This window comes from Battus philenor, unplaced genomic scaffold (assembly GCF_028537555.1).
Source record: "Battus philenor isolate CCGP_79_NKW_IND1 unplaced genomic scaffold, ilBatPhil1.0.hap1 SCAF_7, whole genome shotgun sequence".
NCBI lineage: Eukaryota > Metazoa > Arthropoda > Insecta > Lepidoptera > Papilionidae > Battus > Battus philenor.
In genome coordinates this window covers 9353133-9373259 of record NW_027181737.1, presented here as the reverse complement: position 1 = coordinate 9373259, position 20127 = coordinate 9353133, and the positions used below count along the sequence as shown (strand labels likewise).

Sequence of the window (20127 nt, the reverse complement as noted above, 5' to 3'; positions counted from 1 at the left end):
TTATCTTAATTAATAAATTGAAATGAAAATGTATTAAATCCAAATAAATTAAAAGATGCTTTAAATCAAACAAATAACTCATAAATTATATAATTTCAACTAATATAAACTCTTTGAAAAAGAATTTATTACATTTATTCACGCCACGTTGACTTTCTCAAGATAAGATAAGCAAAGTGTTCACAAGCCCTGACTTACATAGAATAAAAATTAAATTTAGTATAAGTAGCTAATATTAACTATTGTACTGTCTTCTTATGCTGAAAGAAAAAAATGCGCTTTTGTACGAGAGAAAAGCAAAAAAAATTGTGGCTGTTTAAGTCGGAACATTAATACTTATTAAAGGTGCCACAGCGGAAGTAATCAGGATGGCATTCCGGTCGTTCTCTTTTTAAAAAAGGCTTCCAACAGTGGCAAACCTTGTATATGTATATGTTATATAATTGTACAATAATACATGTGCAACCAAATATTTTTTTATTTCGAAATTAATATAGTTAAAGTAAACGCAGTTGTTAAATTTCAAAGCAAACAACAATATTTTCCTATATGGTATTCGAAAATATGCTAGAAAATTATATGAGCGTTCAATGTTAACGTAAAATTAATTCAAATGTACTAAATCTTCTTCTTGATGCTTTTACGTTTGTGAATTACGTCGCCTTTCATATTTGAATACCAACGTATAATTTGAAAGATTATGAAGCAAATCTAATTTTGTGGCTTTTAAAGAAATAAACAACTCAATTTTATAACATTTATACTCATCGTATCGTATGTAACTTACAGATACTTAGATACAAAGAAATAAATTTTCTTTTTTTAAGGTTTCGCGCGTACAAATAAACGGATTACCTTTGATATAGGATATAAGCGCTTTCATTGTTTCTTTGGTATTATTTAAAATTCATACTGTTGGATTTACGCTATTGAAATTATCAGTTCTGTTAGAAATTTATATATAATAGGAACTACCAAAATAAAATTATAGTCATTTGCATAAAGATCTAAAATTGGAATACCAAACCCGATGTCATAAATGCAAGGAGATAAAATATGTGCTTAAATATACATGATAAATTACGATAGCTTAAAACATGATTTCGTAATAAAACTGCAATGCAAATATTTCTTTATTAGATTACATTATTCATACATGATAAAGAATTTTAGATTTTAAAAAATTTATATTGGCATTGATGATGCATACAAATTTTGAAATTCGTTGTTTCGCAAGTACATGTAGCGTGCCGATGATTTAATACAAAGAACGCACGAACGTCCGATTCCTAAGCTATAACGTCACGCTGAGAGGTCAAGTCAAAATTTGAAACCTTTGGAGGCGGTTAACATTCCTTTCCTATGATATTAAATAGCACAAACAAGACGTTAGTTATGCGAAACGATATTTCTGTTATGATTTTTTTTTCCAGTATGATATTATTTTTGAGTTTGAGCGGTTTTAACAGATTTCTTCTATAAACGATATAGATAAAAGATTTAAGTGGAGCTTCTGCATTATTATGTACACTAAGTTTACATAAATTGACATTATTCACCATCATTTTAGCCATAAGACGTCAACGGCAGGACATAAGCCTTCACCATAGATTTCCAATAGCACCGGTAAGAAGCGGCCTACATTCAGCGTCTTCTGAAGACTTTAACAAGGTCGTCTGTTCACCTTGTGAGTGGGCGGTCTTACGCTTCGCTCGCCGGTCCGAAGTCACCACTCCGCTCTAAGGCCTGCTCGACCATCGCTTTTGCGCGCTGTGTCGCCTGCCCATTGCCAATTCAACTTGCACATCCGACATTATTAAATTAAACTTAATATGCCGAGCAAAATGCTTAGTCAATAATTGTTTACACTTTAATGTACCGGCTCTATTTATTTATATATTTAGTTATATGACAATTGAAGAACTATAACAATGTTTTTAAAATTATTCTATTTACGTCATAACACAATGTAATGAAATTGTGCGAGTGAAGCTCAAGTTGAAATGACTATTTGATAAAGGACAGGTAATTGGCGGAGGCTCTAGCATGAAGGCCACTGTTTGTCTCTGTACTCGGTCACAAAACCATTGGGAAAAACTAATGATTTACGTCATCATTCTTTAAGGTATAATTGTTCGCGATCATTCAATGAGACCATTTAAAATAAAACAAAGCAGCAGATGTATTATATTCACTGGACAGAGTTAATATAATGCATTTTCAAACACCATTTTTTGGTTGTAAGACACATAATTTTAATCGCCGTCAATAAATCTAAAGATGAATTTACACCTCGCTAAGTTATTTTTCTTTAATAAAAAGCTATTGTTTTCAACATAATCTAAAGATTCGTCACCATCCGAATCATTGTCAATTTTTGGGTTTTTAAAATAAACAAATGGCCTTAGTGATGCTTTGATATTATTTAACGTTTGTTGAAATCTGTTGTTCACGTATAAAAATGTGAAGTTTATCAATTATCTTCTGTAAACTAAGAAACATTTGTGTGTGACGAAGTTATAGGATGAAAGGTTAAATTTTACGACACTCAGACAATAAACATATATTGTTATAAGCATTTGAATATTCCTAAGTACTTTTTCTCTGCTGTCTCTTTTTTAATTAGATCTCAATGTGAGTGTTTCAAAATTAATGTCTCCCTCATCACTCTAACATCACTTAACATTCAAAGACAATGGCTAGTCATCACCGAGACAATACCCGAGACGACCTGAATAGCATGAATAGCTGTACACTCATTGCAGTGGCATCAAAATGGAATCAGCTGTTATTAGAAATATTAATTAAGAATAATTTAGGGTTCTTCGTACTTTCCGATTGGATTTTAAGTTGCCTTTTTTATCTAAACCTCTAAACATACTTAGATTTATGTTACTTCTTTAGGGGAAGTGGTCGAATTTATAAAGAATATTTTAATAAGATTTACTGTCTTTAAGAAACTCTGAAATTTAAAAATTAAACCATTAAAAACATTAATTATAAAGACGTTCCAATTAAACAAAACGTTCATTAAATAACTTTTAATTGTAGAAAATAAACATAGAGTTTTAACTGGTTTGTCGTAACCGTTAGAAGTACTAAATGAGTTCTTCCCATTATACCGCATACCTTTATAATAGGGATAATGTCGGTGTATTACAAATTATGTAATATATATTGAATATAACATGTATCGAATTATTCACTGAAAGTTTTAATAAGTCAAGAGAAAGTAGATGCGTAACTACTCTTTTCGAAATTCCTATTTGTAGTGTATGTATAAATTTATATTTATTTCCGCCTGTCGTTTCCAACAGCACAGTACGTAAACTACAGGTAGATAAAACATTGTGTTGTATACTGCCGAAGGGTGAATACGTGTACAGCGAATGAACCCATAAATTATACTCTATTATTCAAAGAAAAGTCTGAATTACACTTTAAATTTGATTATTTAAAGAGTAATGTAGACCTTTAATTTTAAGCATCTAGATTCTGATGTAGTATGAGTTTATGTTATAAAGATGGGAATTAAATATATCAATATTTGCAGGTTCTACTAATGATAGCAAATTTTTATTATCAGTAATATCTTGCGGTAACTATTATTTGGTTAATAAAGAATACTTTATAAGAAGAGATATATATTTCATTGAATAAATAGCGCCGGTTCTCCATTTAAGTTCTTAGAAAAATTTGTAATAACGGTCTTGACTTCCGATTAGAGTTTGTCGAGTTAGATAGCTGTTACTCGAAGTGCGAGGTAAGTGGTAAAATATACGCATATGATAATATGTCTAGAAATAAACGAAACCTACGTCGAAAAATATTTTGACAACAATAGCGATCGATTATTGCATTCCTTGGAACGTTCGTAACTGTAGTCGGCAACACAACCTACATTCGGCATTCTTTTCGAAACCGTAACACGCCGCCTCAGCGTTCCGGATATAGACTCGCACGCCAAATTCATCCGTGCACAATTCACAATAAAATTCCATTTCGAGACTCAACATCCGATATAATGTCGGGTATTATATTTATACACAGCTGTGTACAAAGAATGCGTAGATCGATGTATGTTGATTTGATAAAAAATGTTTTGATTTAATTTTCAAATATTAATTTTCGGTAGATTAGAATTGGCGATGTGGAGTGTTCAAACTAAATTAAAAAATGTATTGTTAGAGGATTGTACTGCACGAAGCGGGCACTGGCTGTGGGTGACTCGACTGTAGTAAGACTTGCAAGGCAGGCCAGGCCAAATTCCTGAGCGCTTTCTCTGCATGCTGTTCGTCGGCCGATGTCACACGCACGCACGAGTATCGAAAGTAAGTGGCGATGCGACGCGCGACGCTGTCATCGCATTGCATAATTATTTGCGATCCAACCATTGTTTGTAAACAACCAATCAGCTAGAATACATCACTACGCGTCGCGTGATCGTATTTTGATTAAGTCTATAATATATGCATACCTTTCCTAATTATACACATCCATAAACGATGAACAGCACATGTTTAGATTTGGTTTCAATCGTGGTGCGATAACGAAATCGTTTTTTTTTTTAAATGCTTTAATTAAAAATAATTTAAGTTTTATATTATTTGGTATACTTATAGCTTGAATGAGTTGACGTGAATTATTAATAAGTGTATTATAGTTAAATAGTATTCAATATAAGCCGGATGAACTGCAGATTGTGGGTCGGCGAAATTCGCTCGGGACGCGTTTCTCGTCGTCTATGCTTTCGCGTCTACTCGCAGAAAGCTCTGCTTTCTCATTCAGACTTAACTCCATTGTCAACTTTTAGTTGCGAGAAATAGTTCATTAACGTGTAATTGTTCTAGTAACAGCTTATAACTGCCGACAGTTGCAATAAACTTAATATTAATCGATATAATTAATTAAAATAAATGTTTCAAAAGTATATAATGATGGAGGCAATGGTCAAATGCCGACAACGACCGGACCAGGGACGCGACTCTGAATCGTCAAGCCTTAATCGCGAAACCAGTCCAATCCAACAATGGCATCCATTGTTATTTAACTCGAGAGAAGCTTGCGTCCGTTCTGTTTAAGCCACTACAACGTATTTTTTGTTTTCCATTGTTAAAAATATTAACCGTGATTCTTATTTATCATAGAATACATTAAGTCTTCTGACAATTGTCACCATATAGTACGTATCACAGTGAGTAATCCATAGGAACCTCCTGTATGGATTATTGTAACTCGAAGGGTTATAACGGTAGTGTAAGTAATGAAATATTTACTACAAATTCGGTAAATAAAGGACGTGCGAAATCACTAACTATTCTTAATAAAATAGTTGAAACGTATTTTATTGACAAAAGGTTAATTATTATAACGATTCAGTGTTTTTTCTGGTACCTTAAACAAGTAGATGTTTTTATTTATATTTGTATAATTATGTATTTATAGTGTATTTATATAGTTATTAGTATTTATTAATAAATGTATGTATTAATGTATACAAGTAAATATATGTATGTTTGTCCGTACACGTTGACTATTCGCTAATTGTTCTTCTATTTTCATACTATGATGAATGATAAGACCGCCAATTTAACCTTTTTTAGTTATTATGCATCAATTTTTTTCACGTTGACAAATAAGAGTGTAAGTAAATAAATATTTTAATGTATTAAACGGGGCGTAGTTCAAGCGGATGAGCATTAGACAGTGTCAGCTGGAATCTGGAATGCAACCCGTCTACAAGGTCGCACGCCATCTCAGCTGCATAGGTGGCTGCCTTGTTTTATTCCAATTGGATTCCTAGACTATTCGTTTGCATCCATATTGATTATTAGTTACAAACTGCATTTGTCATTGGATTACTATTACTCCATGATATAATAACCCCTTCCCTTACGGACATTTATTTAGATAACCATGTTGTTAGGAGAAAAGTTTGAACTTTAAAAGTTGAATTTTATAGTTTAAACGAATTAGAAATAAAAACACAACATTATTCCACGTTATAGCAAAAAGTAGCGGTTGTATTTTAAAAATAAAAGAATTTCAGTTATTTTCATACACATATATAAATTTAATAAAATGTAAGATACAGATATTAATCGGCCATATCATATCTTACATATAAAAAGAAAACGAACCTCTGTAGGTAGACGTTAAGACCGCCATTAATCTTATTGGGGTATGTGGTAGCACATTCCGCTTTTTTATCATTCTAAATATTCAGTAATTTTTAAACATCAACATCGGCGTCATAAATAATAGCATTATTTATACTATTTAAAAACTAAATTAAATATACAAAGATATCCACAAGCACTAAAAACCTTTTTTTTAATAATGCGTAGTGGAACAATAAAAATAGAAGACATTCTTTTTTCTAGGAGCTTTTATATGCGCTAAGCAAAATATGAGAAATATTATTCTTTCAATTTGTCAAATAGACGTATTTTATTAAATGTCCTTATATATAACCAGAATGTTTTTAATTCATTTGTCTAAATATGGTTTAATAATGTATAACAGTTTGACTAAACGTGAAAACTTAGACATGTTAACGCATGTATATATGTTTTATACAAAATATTGTAACAAAATGCGTACAATTCCTTTAATTTGTAAATTATTTTATATAATATATATAAATACAGAGTATAGTAATCAAAAAGAAATAAGGTTAGCATTTATAAAAAAATAACATATTGTCTAATGTTTACCGAAGCTGTCTGAATCACTGGCCGGGTATGCAGGGCATGGTTGCACCATAGTTGCAGCACGGGATAACACGTCGAGAGCCGATTCAATCTTCTCCATTTTATATCTGAAAAATAATAACTATTCAGTGGACGTCATATATTTACTTTATAAACATAAATAATGGTATTAATATGAGACAAATCCAAACTTGGATATATACGAAACAAACCATTTTTTAACACGACAATAACTCATATATATGTTCAAAAGATGTTGTACTGTCCAAATTTAGTGGTTTTTTATTCTTTATTAGTAGTTTTATCATTGTATTAAACTTTGTTTTCAAATCGTCATTTGTGATTGAAAACTCCTAGGATAGTAACGAATTTCGAGAAATTATCGACAGTAGCATTAAGAGATAAACTATTTCTTTTATCATAATAAAAAATAGAAAAAAAAAATGAAAAAAGAAATGAATGAAAATCCTATTAATTTTTATATAAAAGCGGTATTCGGTTTAAAAAATATATATATAAGAAACGATTTTAATATACGATAATTAATATAAATGTACGTTAACGTCGAAAGTAAAAATATGAAAAAATAATACAACCCTCACGACATTATTGTTACCTGTTTATAAAAATGATAAAACAATGAAATCTTTACTGTGCTAAGGACGGGCGCTAAGTATAGTCTGTTTACGTGAAATATCTCAACGGAATCCATGTCTGGTCGCATAAAAATATTTGGCGCGTGTATTTAATGTCGCCGCGGCACGATCATGAGATGTTGGTATGCGAGTGCCGGAATGACGGAAATCACTCGCCGACTAAACGACTAGACATGGCATAGACGCACATTCGGTCGCCACTCAATAGGTAAATAAATATTAATCAAGAGAAATAATGTCCTCTTGTCTTGTAACTTCAACTTGATACGACCATTATTTACAATTGAATTTACGTATACATTGTTTAATGTATTTATTTCCTTCTCGATTACACAAGAACGAAATTTAATGTACTTCCTACATTATATTTGTTTGGGAATTAAATATTAGTAACAAATTTGATATACAATAATTAACAGTTGCGAGGTACCATAATGAATATGAAAATATAATAAATATCGTATTGTTTGATAATACTAGGGCACACGATACGCTGGGAACATAGCCAATCAGTTCAATGTATAAACCGAATGCAAGATTGCCTGCGGTTATATGACATTTTCATTTGGTTATGATCTAAATATTCGCACCACTACGCAACCGCGACACATTTGCTACCGAAGAAGTGGTGTCAAGGATAAAGGTAAAGGAAAAATGCCAACATGATAAAAAATCGTTAGGAATAATTTTTTACAAAAGGCACCGAACTTAAATTATTCGATCATGGTTATAGCTACTAGGATGTTTCTCGTTAGTGTTTACAATCGAAAAAAAATTCGCAATCAATTACGGCAATTAAGTTTAAAAAAAGGTATCCTTTATTTATCTATTGATAATTCATATAAATTCTGAAGTTTGAAATTAAGCAGATTGCAAAACCTCTATGTACTTTTCAAGCAATGTCACCTCTATCGTTATTTTTTGAGGCGTTTACCAAGTGATAGAAATTACACAAATTTCTGATGTTTCGATTTCTCAAAAAAATTGCATTCACAGCAATTATACACATTTAACACGTTAATTTTAATTCAATTCGTTCGTAAATGAAAACTGTAATTAACATAACAATAATAAATCGTAATTTGTACTGGCAGCTGTATAATCGTTTTTTAATGCAAGCGATGAAAATAACAGTATTAACAAACGACATCTAAATAAGCCACGTTTAAGCACATTCCAAGCATGATTGACATAATTCAATACATATAAACCTCATCGCTGAATCTTAACGAGTGTACTAATCGCCGGGAAATTTCTGGAATGCGAAGTCGTATGACGTTCGCCGCTTTCATATGTCGAGAACGTAGTTTTGAACCGAAAAGGGAAGAGACAAACAAAACATTCGTACGAGTATGAGTGATGGCTTTATGACGACGTTAATGGTGAGGAATTTAGTGCAACAGCCACAATAGAATTTTTCTCGCCTGAGGCGGACTCACGATTGTCGATGGTATATCTGTCCGGAGGTCGACGAATCATTCGACTTTGTCGATACCTACACCGATCAAGTTTTTTGGTGCTGTTACGTAGTTCTATTGTTTCCTATTAGATAAAACATTTTAAAACGAACAAAACTCAACGTAATAAACTCTAGCCTTACGTGAAATTACTGAAACATTGTATTTGAATTCTATATGTATATATTTTGAAATACAATGTTGTGTGTACTCTCAATGCCGTTTGAAAAGACAATTTCACTATTTGTTTAATTATATACAATAAAGCAATTTAGGTTTCAGCTATGATTTTATGTTATATTACGCTCACGCTTTTATAAGGGTAAATTGGGAACATAATTTAGTTGAAGATGAAGTTATTTTACTTAAATGGTGAAAACATGCAAGTTGAATAGACTTTAAAATATTGATGGGATTAGAAATTTTTTTATAACTACAAAATAGGAACGAATTCTCTTAAAACAGTGTGTAGTAAATAGATAGTTTTAAACAATAGTATATTTTAAAAATCATTATCTAAAGATAAAACCGTGTCTTATGGAAAATCTAGGAACAAACGATCTTCAGAACAAAACGATGTTTTTTTTACCTGAAAATTATCGTCCCGAAACGAACATCACGTGTTAGTGAAACCTTGACATTCCTGGTAAAAATAATGATCTATTTTGGTTAAACCCGGCTGTCATACGAAAGTTAACCTTCGTCAGTACTATTTAGGGTCAATTTAAGGATGTTTTATTTACATTCGACAGAAGGCCCGCATTGTAGCTACGTTTGCCACCCTTGCTATACGTTCGCGCACGTGTCTACTGCAGGGTAGAAAAAATGGAACGGAGCAGATGTTCTCTTTGGTGGGGTCGCCCAAATTCAATACATCTTTTAATGTATACACACAATGCCGTACTGCAACTGCATTTAGAAACTTTGAAGTAGCATATTTGGAGTACAGAACATTCGTTTTCATATCATATTTATAATATATAGAAACATTATTGAGTATAATAAATTTATATGTAATAGCATTGATAGTTTTACTATTTAAAATTATGACAAATGCCCATAAAATAGTTAAAGAAATAAATAAATACTGTAATAATAATTTATAGTTATTGTAAAGATGATTATAAAACAAACAACAAGTAAATGTAGTGATACAGAAGTCCTTTTTGGAATATTGAAGCGAAATTTAAAATTTGGTAACACAATGTTATTGTTGAATTTTTTTATAACAAGGACTCATTTCAATGTATCGAAGCAGAGTCGCACGAATAAAAGCAATCGTGTAGGCACGGGGTCACATTGGCTAATCGGACGTCGTATTATCGGGCTGTTATCAGCGTACATAGAGGCCAGACGCGCATGTGTGCAAACGTTTATACGTCGCGTATCGTTCACATTCCTCACTATTATGTCCGCGAGATTCCTTGCCATGTAACTCGCCGAATGCCTCGGTCCCGTAGCGGCGAAATTTTTTGCGCCGCGCGTTCGCAAATCAAACCGGTAGGCACTTGAACTTATTACGTTACACTGTAATGTGGCTACTTATTCTAACAGATACATTTATAATTACGGTCATAAAGTCTTACAGCGATAATAAATATTTAATTCAACTCACAGAGTTATCTTCGTTTACCTGTTTTGAATATTTCAATTCTTGTTTATCTTTACTAGTAATGAAGTAATAATAAAATGATTTGAAAATTTAAATAACAAAATAACAATTATAACGAGTATCTGGGTACTTACCAAGTTCGATTCCCACGTCCGTAACGCAATTATCGAGCAATGTCCAAAGAATATTTTACGGTGTAGTTAGTTTTCTTTATGAATAACACAGTTAAAACTTTTTTATTTAATAAAGACTTCTTTTAAATGTTAACCGATGTACAAAAACTTCATTACAGTGACAAAAACCGGCAAAGAACACGAAAATCAATAAGAAACGTAGTGCAGTATGTATACAAGCATTCGTTGTACCTTAACCACTGGCTAATAAATCGCCCACAAAAAATAATTTATCAATTTCTACCGACTTGAATCCATAGTTTAACGAATACACTGTAGCAGTATTTGTTATTATTTTATAAAATCCAACTATCGCGCCACGACTCTGTTGACGAAATAGTCGCGTTTGACATTTGAGCCGAGCCCACTACGATAGGAATTCAAAGAATGTCAAATATTTTCAGTGCTGCCACCTATTCGATGGAATGTAACGAAAATACAGAGGCGGCACTAGAATTTTTTGAATCATTTTAAATAAGGATGGCTTTGGAAACAAAATGTTACTTTCACTATAAATAAAATAAACTGTAAAATATAAAATTTCCAATTTGATGGTATCCTTAATAAACAGGATTAATTGTAACTAAAACCGTCGGAATGCGTCCAAGCTAAGGCCGCCTTTGCGAGACTACCGATGCGAAGCGCAAGCGTGATGGTGGCCGCGTCTACTGCAGGGTTATCGACACACATGGCGTGGAGGCGAAAAGTAGGGTCCACACTCTTTATTCAAGTCGTTGTAGTCTCTCTGTTCACGTACCGTGACGTAATAATTTGTTATCGTTTCGGTTCGTTACTTTACTACACAAATACCCTCCGTTCTTTTAATTTAATTTTTTTTATATTTCTTAACGAAATATGTTTTTTTCAGTATTGCGGATCTTTAATGTTTTGTGTTTTTGTTCACGCCATCTGTTGTAACCGCATAAAACTATAAGTTCGTTATGAAAAGATGTAAGCTATGCTATTAGATGCCGCTTATTTCTATTAAATAATTATCTTTTAAGCAGCAACTTTAATTTGCCTCATGCAGATTTATCCATATTTTTGTAAATACTACTACTACTGAAATGCTTTGAAATTCATTAAGGATACCAATTCAAACGAAGAAAAATGACAAATACAGGAATGGAATTAGATATAGAAGTCAAAATAAGTTGATAACTTTGTTTGAAGTTCGTATGCGGGCTGAACGTTTGAAGTAAAACAAAACATTTATAATTTTTCCTGTAATATGTTGATGACATAATCACGACACATTTATTAAGAGGAATAAAATTTTAACATTTCACATTTATCTGACGAGAAATATTCATGCACTCTGTCGCATACAGAGTCTAATTACATTAAGTCAAGCCAATTTTTTTCTACCTAATTGCTAAGCACACAGCGTCCCGTGCTATATAAATTGGTGTTGATATTCGATTGTTTGACGATTGCTTACGAGATCTATTTTCAGCTTTCAAATTTGAATCATAACTTAATTACGTTATAATAGATGTTAAAGTTAACAAAAATAATTCCATTAAATATAATTTTAGTTTTATGTAATATTTGATTCGTGGGGAATGTATATAATCAATTAGGATAAAAATAATTAAGTTATTTTGTAGTTTAACGTTTACTACTTCCGATATGAATAATTATTTGAGATCGCTTGACAAAATATTCGTATTCGGTGAATTGCTCTTATTTATCATTTGTAAGAAATATCCAATCTACAAAAAATTAGATACTTTACCTTCATGTCACACTGTGAGACCCTCTTTATACTACAAACTGCGCTTGCTTGTCCATAGCAGGGTAACTATTATGAAAATAGGCATGATATGGGCCTTAAGATATTTCATTATTTTCAGAAATCATTCTATAAGTAATGCACCATTTGGTATATGTTGCTATAGTGTACGCGAAGTATGTGATGTGTTAGTCATCGCCTGAGATATGTGAGGGGCTTGATGCTTGTCTACCTACCTATCCTGACATACATTAGCAAGTGACTAGGTCGTCTTGACATCTGCTGACATAACATCGTTATTATTTGTTACGTAATATCAAGGAAAAATGAAACTACGTGACACAATTTTTATTTTATCTAACACAACTTTATGTTAAACATCGATAGAAACAACGCAATTTTACCAAAAAAACAAGCAATGATCATAACTCCTTATAGTATATTAGACAGAACAATTCAATGTCTGAGGAACTAAACATCGGTGATGATAATTACTGTTACACTAAAAATTCATACAACAATGACACCTATTACAATTTTCAACTTTTTCACATTTGATTCGTAATATGTAAACATTTTCGTTTCATTATGGAAGCATGTACATTTTTATATATATAGCATTATAACAAAAGACATAAATACCTATCAAATTAGAATTTTTTTTAAATAAATTTTAATTAATTTAAAATATATTGGCTTTTATTATCTTCAATAACATTTTTGTTTCAATTTCGTTATTGTTTCAATTTCAAATTTTATATGCGACCTAAAATGCACTATTTTAGAAATATGTTGGTAAAAATTAAATTGAGTTCTGAACTTTTTATTTTTACTACATAGCCTAAAGAAAACGTATTTGTGCCAGTATATTATTATTTTTTTTGGATATTATAACTAAAAAGTTGCAGTAAAACATTTTTGGTTGTAATTTATATACGTAAAAAAAGGAAACTACTGCACGAGCCATGAAGGAAAAAAATGAGACATTACAGGGTCTTAAAGTAGGACAAATATGGTAGTAACGATTCTACGATTCCATATTTAATTTTTGTTTGATATATTTCAATCCCGTTTTTTAAAAAGTGGAGTAAAGCTATAGAGATAGTAAGCTTACCAAAAGAAACTACTTACGTTTTTTTTTATTTTTTACAGAAACGTAAAAACCGACTATTCTTAAAAAGATGGTTCACTTAAAAGACGAAAACATTCGAAATGATCATGATCAAAACGCATTTAAGCAATCCACAGACTAAAAATAACTTAAATAACTTAACAATTACAGTGTGACTAAGGGCATCGTTTATTGTTTTCTTACAGCTGGCTAAAACTAACGATTCGAAATTCGTGCAACCATCAGATAATTTCGAACTGTTTCCTCTATTCATTGTTTTTCTATTAATAAAGAATGGTCAACCGCAAAAATTTAAAGTTTAATTATTATGATAATACTTCACACACACATTAGGCTAGTCAGAAATATTGAGGAAATGTAGGTTGTGTAAGTAGTTAGATCAATATCAAAACTACTTGTCGCGGTTTGATCATTAGGAATCTAAAAATCTTCTTAAAATAAAATTATGCCACTACATACAAAATGTCAAAAACATATCGGTAGAAATTGACAAAAAAATAAATTATTGAATTATGTTTAAAATATCTTGGGTTAACATATACAGACCTATTAATTTGACACAAATGTGAAAAAGCTGATAGGTTTCTGTCCAGTTATATATATGTGTACACGGCTACTAAGACAACTAACTATTTTTGCATTACATTTAGCAGCTAAAGGTGATGGTGCTTTTTAACTACATTACATACATAAAATATGTTTGGGATTAAATTTTACTTTAATAATTTTACTATCACTTTAATAATTAGTTCTTTAAATTAACAAACAAAATTCAATAAAGGTGAGATATATGTAAACGACGTATGAACGAACAAAAAAATTACTGTACGTGTACTGTCCTGGCGAATAAACAGATTTGAATTTATAAAAATACTTTAGATTGATGAATATAAGTTTATGTATTTTTGACATGTGCCCGTATTGGTATTTATATATGTATATATATATTCCATTACGATAAATAAATGACATTTTACCGTTAGGATTATTGAAATATTAAATTTCTTGGTTCCACATTTCGTTAGTTATATAATAATTTTTGGTAACAAATTTCTTTTTCGTCAGTTTATCGCGAAAAAAATTGAGAAAGGATTTTTGGTTTTTAATTTTTTTAAATAAAATTTGGTATTATAGGTTTTAAAGTAAAATTTGATAATTGAAGTTTTTTAACAACATAACCGTTAAATACATCTGAACAATCTTACCTAACGTTAAATTTAAGTTTTATCTGGAAAATCGGAATTATTTTGTCTAGTTACAAATATAGTTCTACTCAATTATTTTTACCTAAATCATTTACCCAACACATTTCCTAATCTATATATATTAATTTTAATATTAATAAATATAAATTGGACTAAAACATTTAAAAAATTGAATATAATGAATTCTAAAAACATTAAAGGGAAATAAAACAAATCTTTAAAAATTATGCGAACTGGTTATTTAAAAAAAATGTAATGAAATACAAATAGGAGTACTATTTTGACAGAACATAAAATACAATATAAAATATTATAATAAATAAATAACTATTAATTTGATTTATATATATACGTAGAAATAATTCTGTGTCGATATGAATTACATTGACTTCTATTACTATACACTACACATTTATTACATTAAGTTATAACTGATTTACAAGCAATGTGACTTATTATCCATCTATATGTATCAGATATATAGGTATCAGTAATTTTAATTAAAACTTTAAGGGGACGGTTCAAACTTGAAAATCAAAAATATATATAAAAGTTGTATATTAGGATTTACAAACTAGATCGTCGTTACATTATGCAACTAATTTTATTTCATACGTGATTCGAATAGTCATTTTATGTTTATTTTAATATAATGAGAAATGACTCCTTATATTAAAGGATGGAATATAAATTCAATATTTTTGTCTTTAAACAAACTAATGGAAGTAAGAAAAGGACCAATATTTAGCCACTTCCGCACATGCAGTGGTAGTCGTGCAACAAAGTGCACCGCCCGCCAGCCCGCTGATAAATGCGTATACGGCAAACAATGCGAATCACACAACCGCCACCGTCAAATTACTCGACACGTGTTTCACCCCTCCACGGGGCATCTTCAGGAGTTATGTTACACCGATTAGTGCCAACCACATCTAAAATCGCACTACCACTGCATGTGCGGAAGTGGCTAAATATTGGTCCTTTTCTTACTTAGGATGGACTTCCACGAGATAACGCCTGATTCCATTAAATAAAAAAAAACTAATGGAAATTTGTTTTAGTCTTACAGTTAGACTTTTAATTAAGTAAACATAAATATATAAAATAACAAAGTAATAAATCATTTACAATTAATAATAAAAAAAATTTCTAATTTACTTTTGATATTAACGCAGACCAAAAAAATAATATGACTATATTGAATAAAATAATTTTTACGTCGGACTTACGACTATATTATAATTATCGTTTAAATTGTTATTCTTTGGAAACGATTAGGTTCGGAATGTTTTAAGTCTCCAAAAAATGTGTATATCTATTCTTTACTCTCATTTAAATTTTTTAAAATATCTGATTTATATTCTTCGAATACCACGTTAATGTTTTGAAAAAAAAAAATAGTATCAGCCACAAAATTAAATAATGAATTATTCGAGTTCCTACTTGTTATTAACAGTTTACTATAGTCAGGTCAGTTTAACCATTAGCTAGGCCTTATAAGGCCTTCGAATGAGTTCATAGGTTTTTGAAAGTTTTACTTTTAAACATTGCTTTATTTTAATCATTTTCATTTCACGTTACGTTTATCGATTCTTAGTTATTACAAATGCTATATATATATATATATATATATATATATATATATATATATATATATATATATATATATATATATATATATATATATATATATATATATATCTTTACCGCTTACAAGTGCAGATAATAACATAGATAATTGTAAGAAAATAAATATGGGCCAATTTTTTTCAATGGGCATTAATAAGGAACATATTACATTAATAGGTCTTTTATTCTTGCATTACGAGTACTAATAAATTTCAAGATAAAATAGTTTTGGTGGATGTAATCATATATAATTATTATTAAAAATAATTTATAGGTGTACAAATTGATAGGGCAAGTATTTGCTATGGAGTCCCGAAAAATATATTATGTCACTACTCAATAATCAAAATAAATATGTTGTTTTTTTTTACAATTCTCAACCACGTGTTAAAATATTGAATCTCTTTAAAAACTAGTTAAAAAAGACAGAGGTATTTAAACATCAGTGACACTCTTTGGTAGATTACAGGAAGATTTGTTTTACAAATAACAAGGGCCGGTTACGAGACAATAATGGGCGGGGATCTTCATAAGTATAATCTTCAGGGGCTACACCGGCACACGGCAACAACCTCAAAGGTCTAGTTAATGACGAAGCCCCGCATCTACGGCATTGACTGCGTCTCACATCTAACGGCCTTTGCCACCACCACGTCCTTTCTTCGGGTCCATCGTAATCTTTATACGATCTATAGCTGTTGTATGTATCTCTTGACCAACCACTCGATTCGCTATCACAAGGTGTAACGGGTGCACTACGGGAAGGTTTTGGTTCGTATTCGGTGTACATTTGTTCAGATAATGAGCCCCGTCGCTGAAATTTTTAAAAAAACGTGTTAAACCCATAACAATTTGTTCAGCTTATATACTATAAAAATGCTGTCTGTAAATTTCTAACAAATTCGAATTCAAAGGCCTTATATTTATCGACCGCGGTTTCAAAAAAACTTATTGTATCTGTAACAAAAAATGCAGCTTTGTAAGCAGTGCTTCATTTTATTTGTTATAGGTCCTATTATGACCCTTCATACAATTTTATGCTCGAAGCTGTTAACATTAACTGTTTTTACAGCTTAGTTGAACATACAGTTCGAGAATCTTAAGTAAGCGAGTCTCGATTTCTTGAATGATATTGATATTTTAGGACTAATTTTGAAGGCGCTTTTATTAAGTTTTATTTTTATTTATCATCAGGATCAAATTAACTTTTACACGTTAAATATTTTGTCAGTAACTTGTAACCCACAAATGTTAGTAATACACAGTATTAAAGTAGAAATGAAGTACGTGTGAAAACAGAGTGATACGAATAAGTCACAGTGAATAGAAAAATGAAAACAAGAAAGTTAAACAGTAAATAAGCTAAACTTTATACACAACTAATGTCCCAGTTAGTAATATACGATAACTTAATATAAGAGACTACCAGCCTACATACAGGTAAGTTTATCGTCAACGCCATTTTCATTCATTCGCATCCTTATATTTTTTTAATAAAAAAATGTCTTCCTTATTAAACACTTCAGTTTTAAATAAATATGTATCTGTACATTCGATAAGTCTATCATCATCATATCAGACAAAAGTCGTCCATTGCAAGACATAGGCCTCCCCCAAGGATCGCCACAATGACGAGTCTTGCGCTATCTGCATCCGTTGACTTCCTGCGATGTTTACTATATGTCGTCGATCAACCTAATGGGAGCGTACTCACGTGTTAGGACTATAATAAATGCTATTTAAATTACCTTCATAATATTAAAGTTCGGAAGCTTGAAGCGTCACACCTCCTGCAGAAATTTAACAGGACAGATACCCTGACGATTATCTCCAGATCGAATCATTACCATGCCGTCAACCTCGTCTCCGACTTGAATAACAATTTGATCGCGAAGCAACATTAAGCCATTGTCACCATCGGATACCTACAAATGTAATATGTATAAATAAAAAACTATACATATACTAGTATAACTCTATTTGTTACTTAAAATTAAATGATTACACGGAATATTCACCGATAACATATAAGATGTATTAAGCAAATGAAGAAGGTTGTTTTAATTAAAAGATAAACGTACAAGAAGGAAGAATTCCTTAATTAAAAGAAAAATTAAGACAAATTTATTTTAGTACTACTGAAACCGCTGTTTGGCGCCTTAGGTATGCGCGCGGCGAGACGGGGGGAAATACTGGCCGCTCCATTCTATTACTCAACCTTTAATGCTCGCGGTAGCTGTTGTAACGCATTTTTTCAGCCCCACCTCGCTGCGCTTCCCTAAAGTGTGGTACAGCGGTTTTGATTTCTCTATAGTTATCAGGTAAAAAGTTATTTAGACAAGTTAATAAGTGTACATATATATGTACATAAGTAAATATTGCTAAAAATTAGTAGTAGAAAACAAAGAGAAAGTAAGCTAATAAATTTGCGGACTAAATTCTTATTTAGTTACAAGTAACTCATAAATTGTATATACATAATCTACATAATATTGGAATTACTTACTTGAAGATTGTGTGTGACTTGTAATGGTCTCTCTCCAGCTTGTAGCTTAGTACAGTATTTAGAAGGAAAGTATCCAATCTTTCCCAAGCATTTCCCTTTCCACCAATCAGGATCAGATGTATCAATTACGGTTACCTTATAGCCCGCTTTAAGATCCAATTCATCGACATGTCGCGATTTAAAGTTGTACAGTATTACGTAAAGATTTGTAGGCAAAAGGCGTTGATGTTTCTGGAACAGAAGAATGTTATACTGAGCATACGAGAGCTGAGTTTACGGTTGTTCTATTTGAACCTAGTAAAACATTGTTGTATAAATAAAACTCTTTTCTTATTAATTGTAGCAGCACGAATAGGTTTCATAATAAAAAAATCTTAAATTTACATATTAATACTATTATATTTATGGCACGTCAAATTTACAGTTTGTTGTTTAAAGAAGTTTATCTGCCTTATTACGAGCAATTTTTAAATTGTCTTTAACATAAATAGTCGTAATTATGGGACATAATTGAACATATGTATATAGTGGTTATAAAAGTGTAGATTAAGATCGGGAGTGAATTCAAATATTTAAGAGTTATATCCTTGCTCTATTGTAATCTACCTTTATTCAAACAAAAACTCAATTCGTCTAATAAAATGATTTACTCTCCTAAAAGTTATATCATAAGTTTTAGTATTTTATCAGTTTTTCTTAAAAACACATAGTGATCCGAATTTTAAATAGTTTTTTCTTAATCTGTTATCACTACCTTATTAATTATTCCTGAAACTAATGAGATATTTATCTTACTAATACTCTTACAAATATAACCAATTACCCCGTATACTAAGTAATTACGAGAAACAGAATAATTTACGTACGCTCGGCTGTTTCACAGGTGACGGACAAGGGCTTCCGCTGTTTGAGGAGAGGCTTTTGTCTGGTTCATCCGGTAGTTCCACACTACTCATACGGCCTCCGCGCGCGCTCAGTAACCTCCTGCTGTGTACTGGAGATGAGGGTGCTGCAGAGAAGTTGTGTTAGTTTCTATATTTCCGTTTTCTAAAAAGTACTGAATTATTCTCCTGATTTACTTATTCATATTGATAAAGCTTTTTTTATATAAAAATAGTTAAACTAGGATATAATTAATAGTATCTGAATTTTTTTTTCTTTAATATGGCCAAAAAGATAAGATGTCTTAAAACTTATCAACACAATAGTTATTTTTCATTATTAACATATAATGACATTTTTGCTTTATCTATTATAAAAGAAATTTATTTTAAAATTTGATTCATATTATTTGAAATTGAATCAGTGA

At 30.9% G+C, this 20127-nt stretch overlaps 2 protein-coding genes across 2 annotated transcripts in view; both read right to left on the bottom strand.

Annotated features, from left to right (window-relative positions):
* The window catches only part of Tgi (Tondu-domain-containing Growth Inhibitor), a 28532-nt gene extending 17527 nt beyond the window's left edge, over nt 1–11005 (bottom strand). Inside the window, exons 1-2 of the mRNA XM_068774345.1 lie at nt 10573–11005; nt 6717–6820 (exon numbers count right to left, since the gene is read on the bottom strand). Coding sequence (XP_068630446.1) covers nt 6717–6813 — 97 coding nt within the window. The 5' untranslated portion in view covers nt 6814–6820; nt 10573–11005. The remainder of the gene's footprint in view (nt 1–6716; nt 6821–10572) is intronic.
* A 5443-nt stretch (nt 11006–16448) lies between these two features.
* Stacl (Stac-like) overlaps nt 16449–20127 on the bottom strand; it is a 50399-nt gene continuing 46720 nt past the window's right edge. Inside the window, exons 15-18 of the mRNA XM_068774583.1 lie at nt 19685–19827; nt 18819–19049; nt 18061–18237; nt 16449–17126 (exon numbers count right to left, since the gene is read on the bottom strand). Of these exons, the coding sequence (XP_068630684.1) occupies nt 18094–18237; nt 18819–19049; nt 19685–19827 (518 nt within the window). The 3' untranslated portion in view covers nt 16449–17126; nt 18061–18093. The remainder of the gene's footprint in view (nt 17127–18060; nt 18238–18818; nt 19050–19684; nt 19828–20127) is intronic.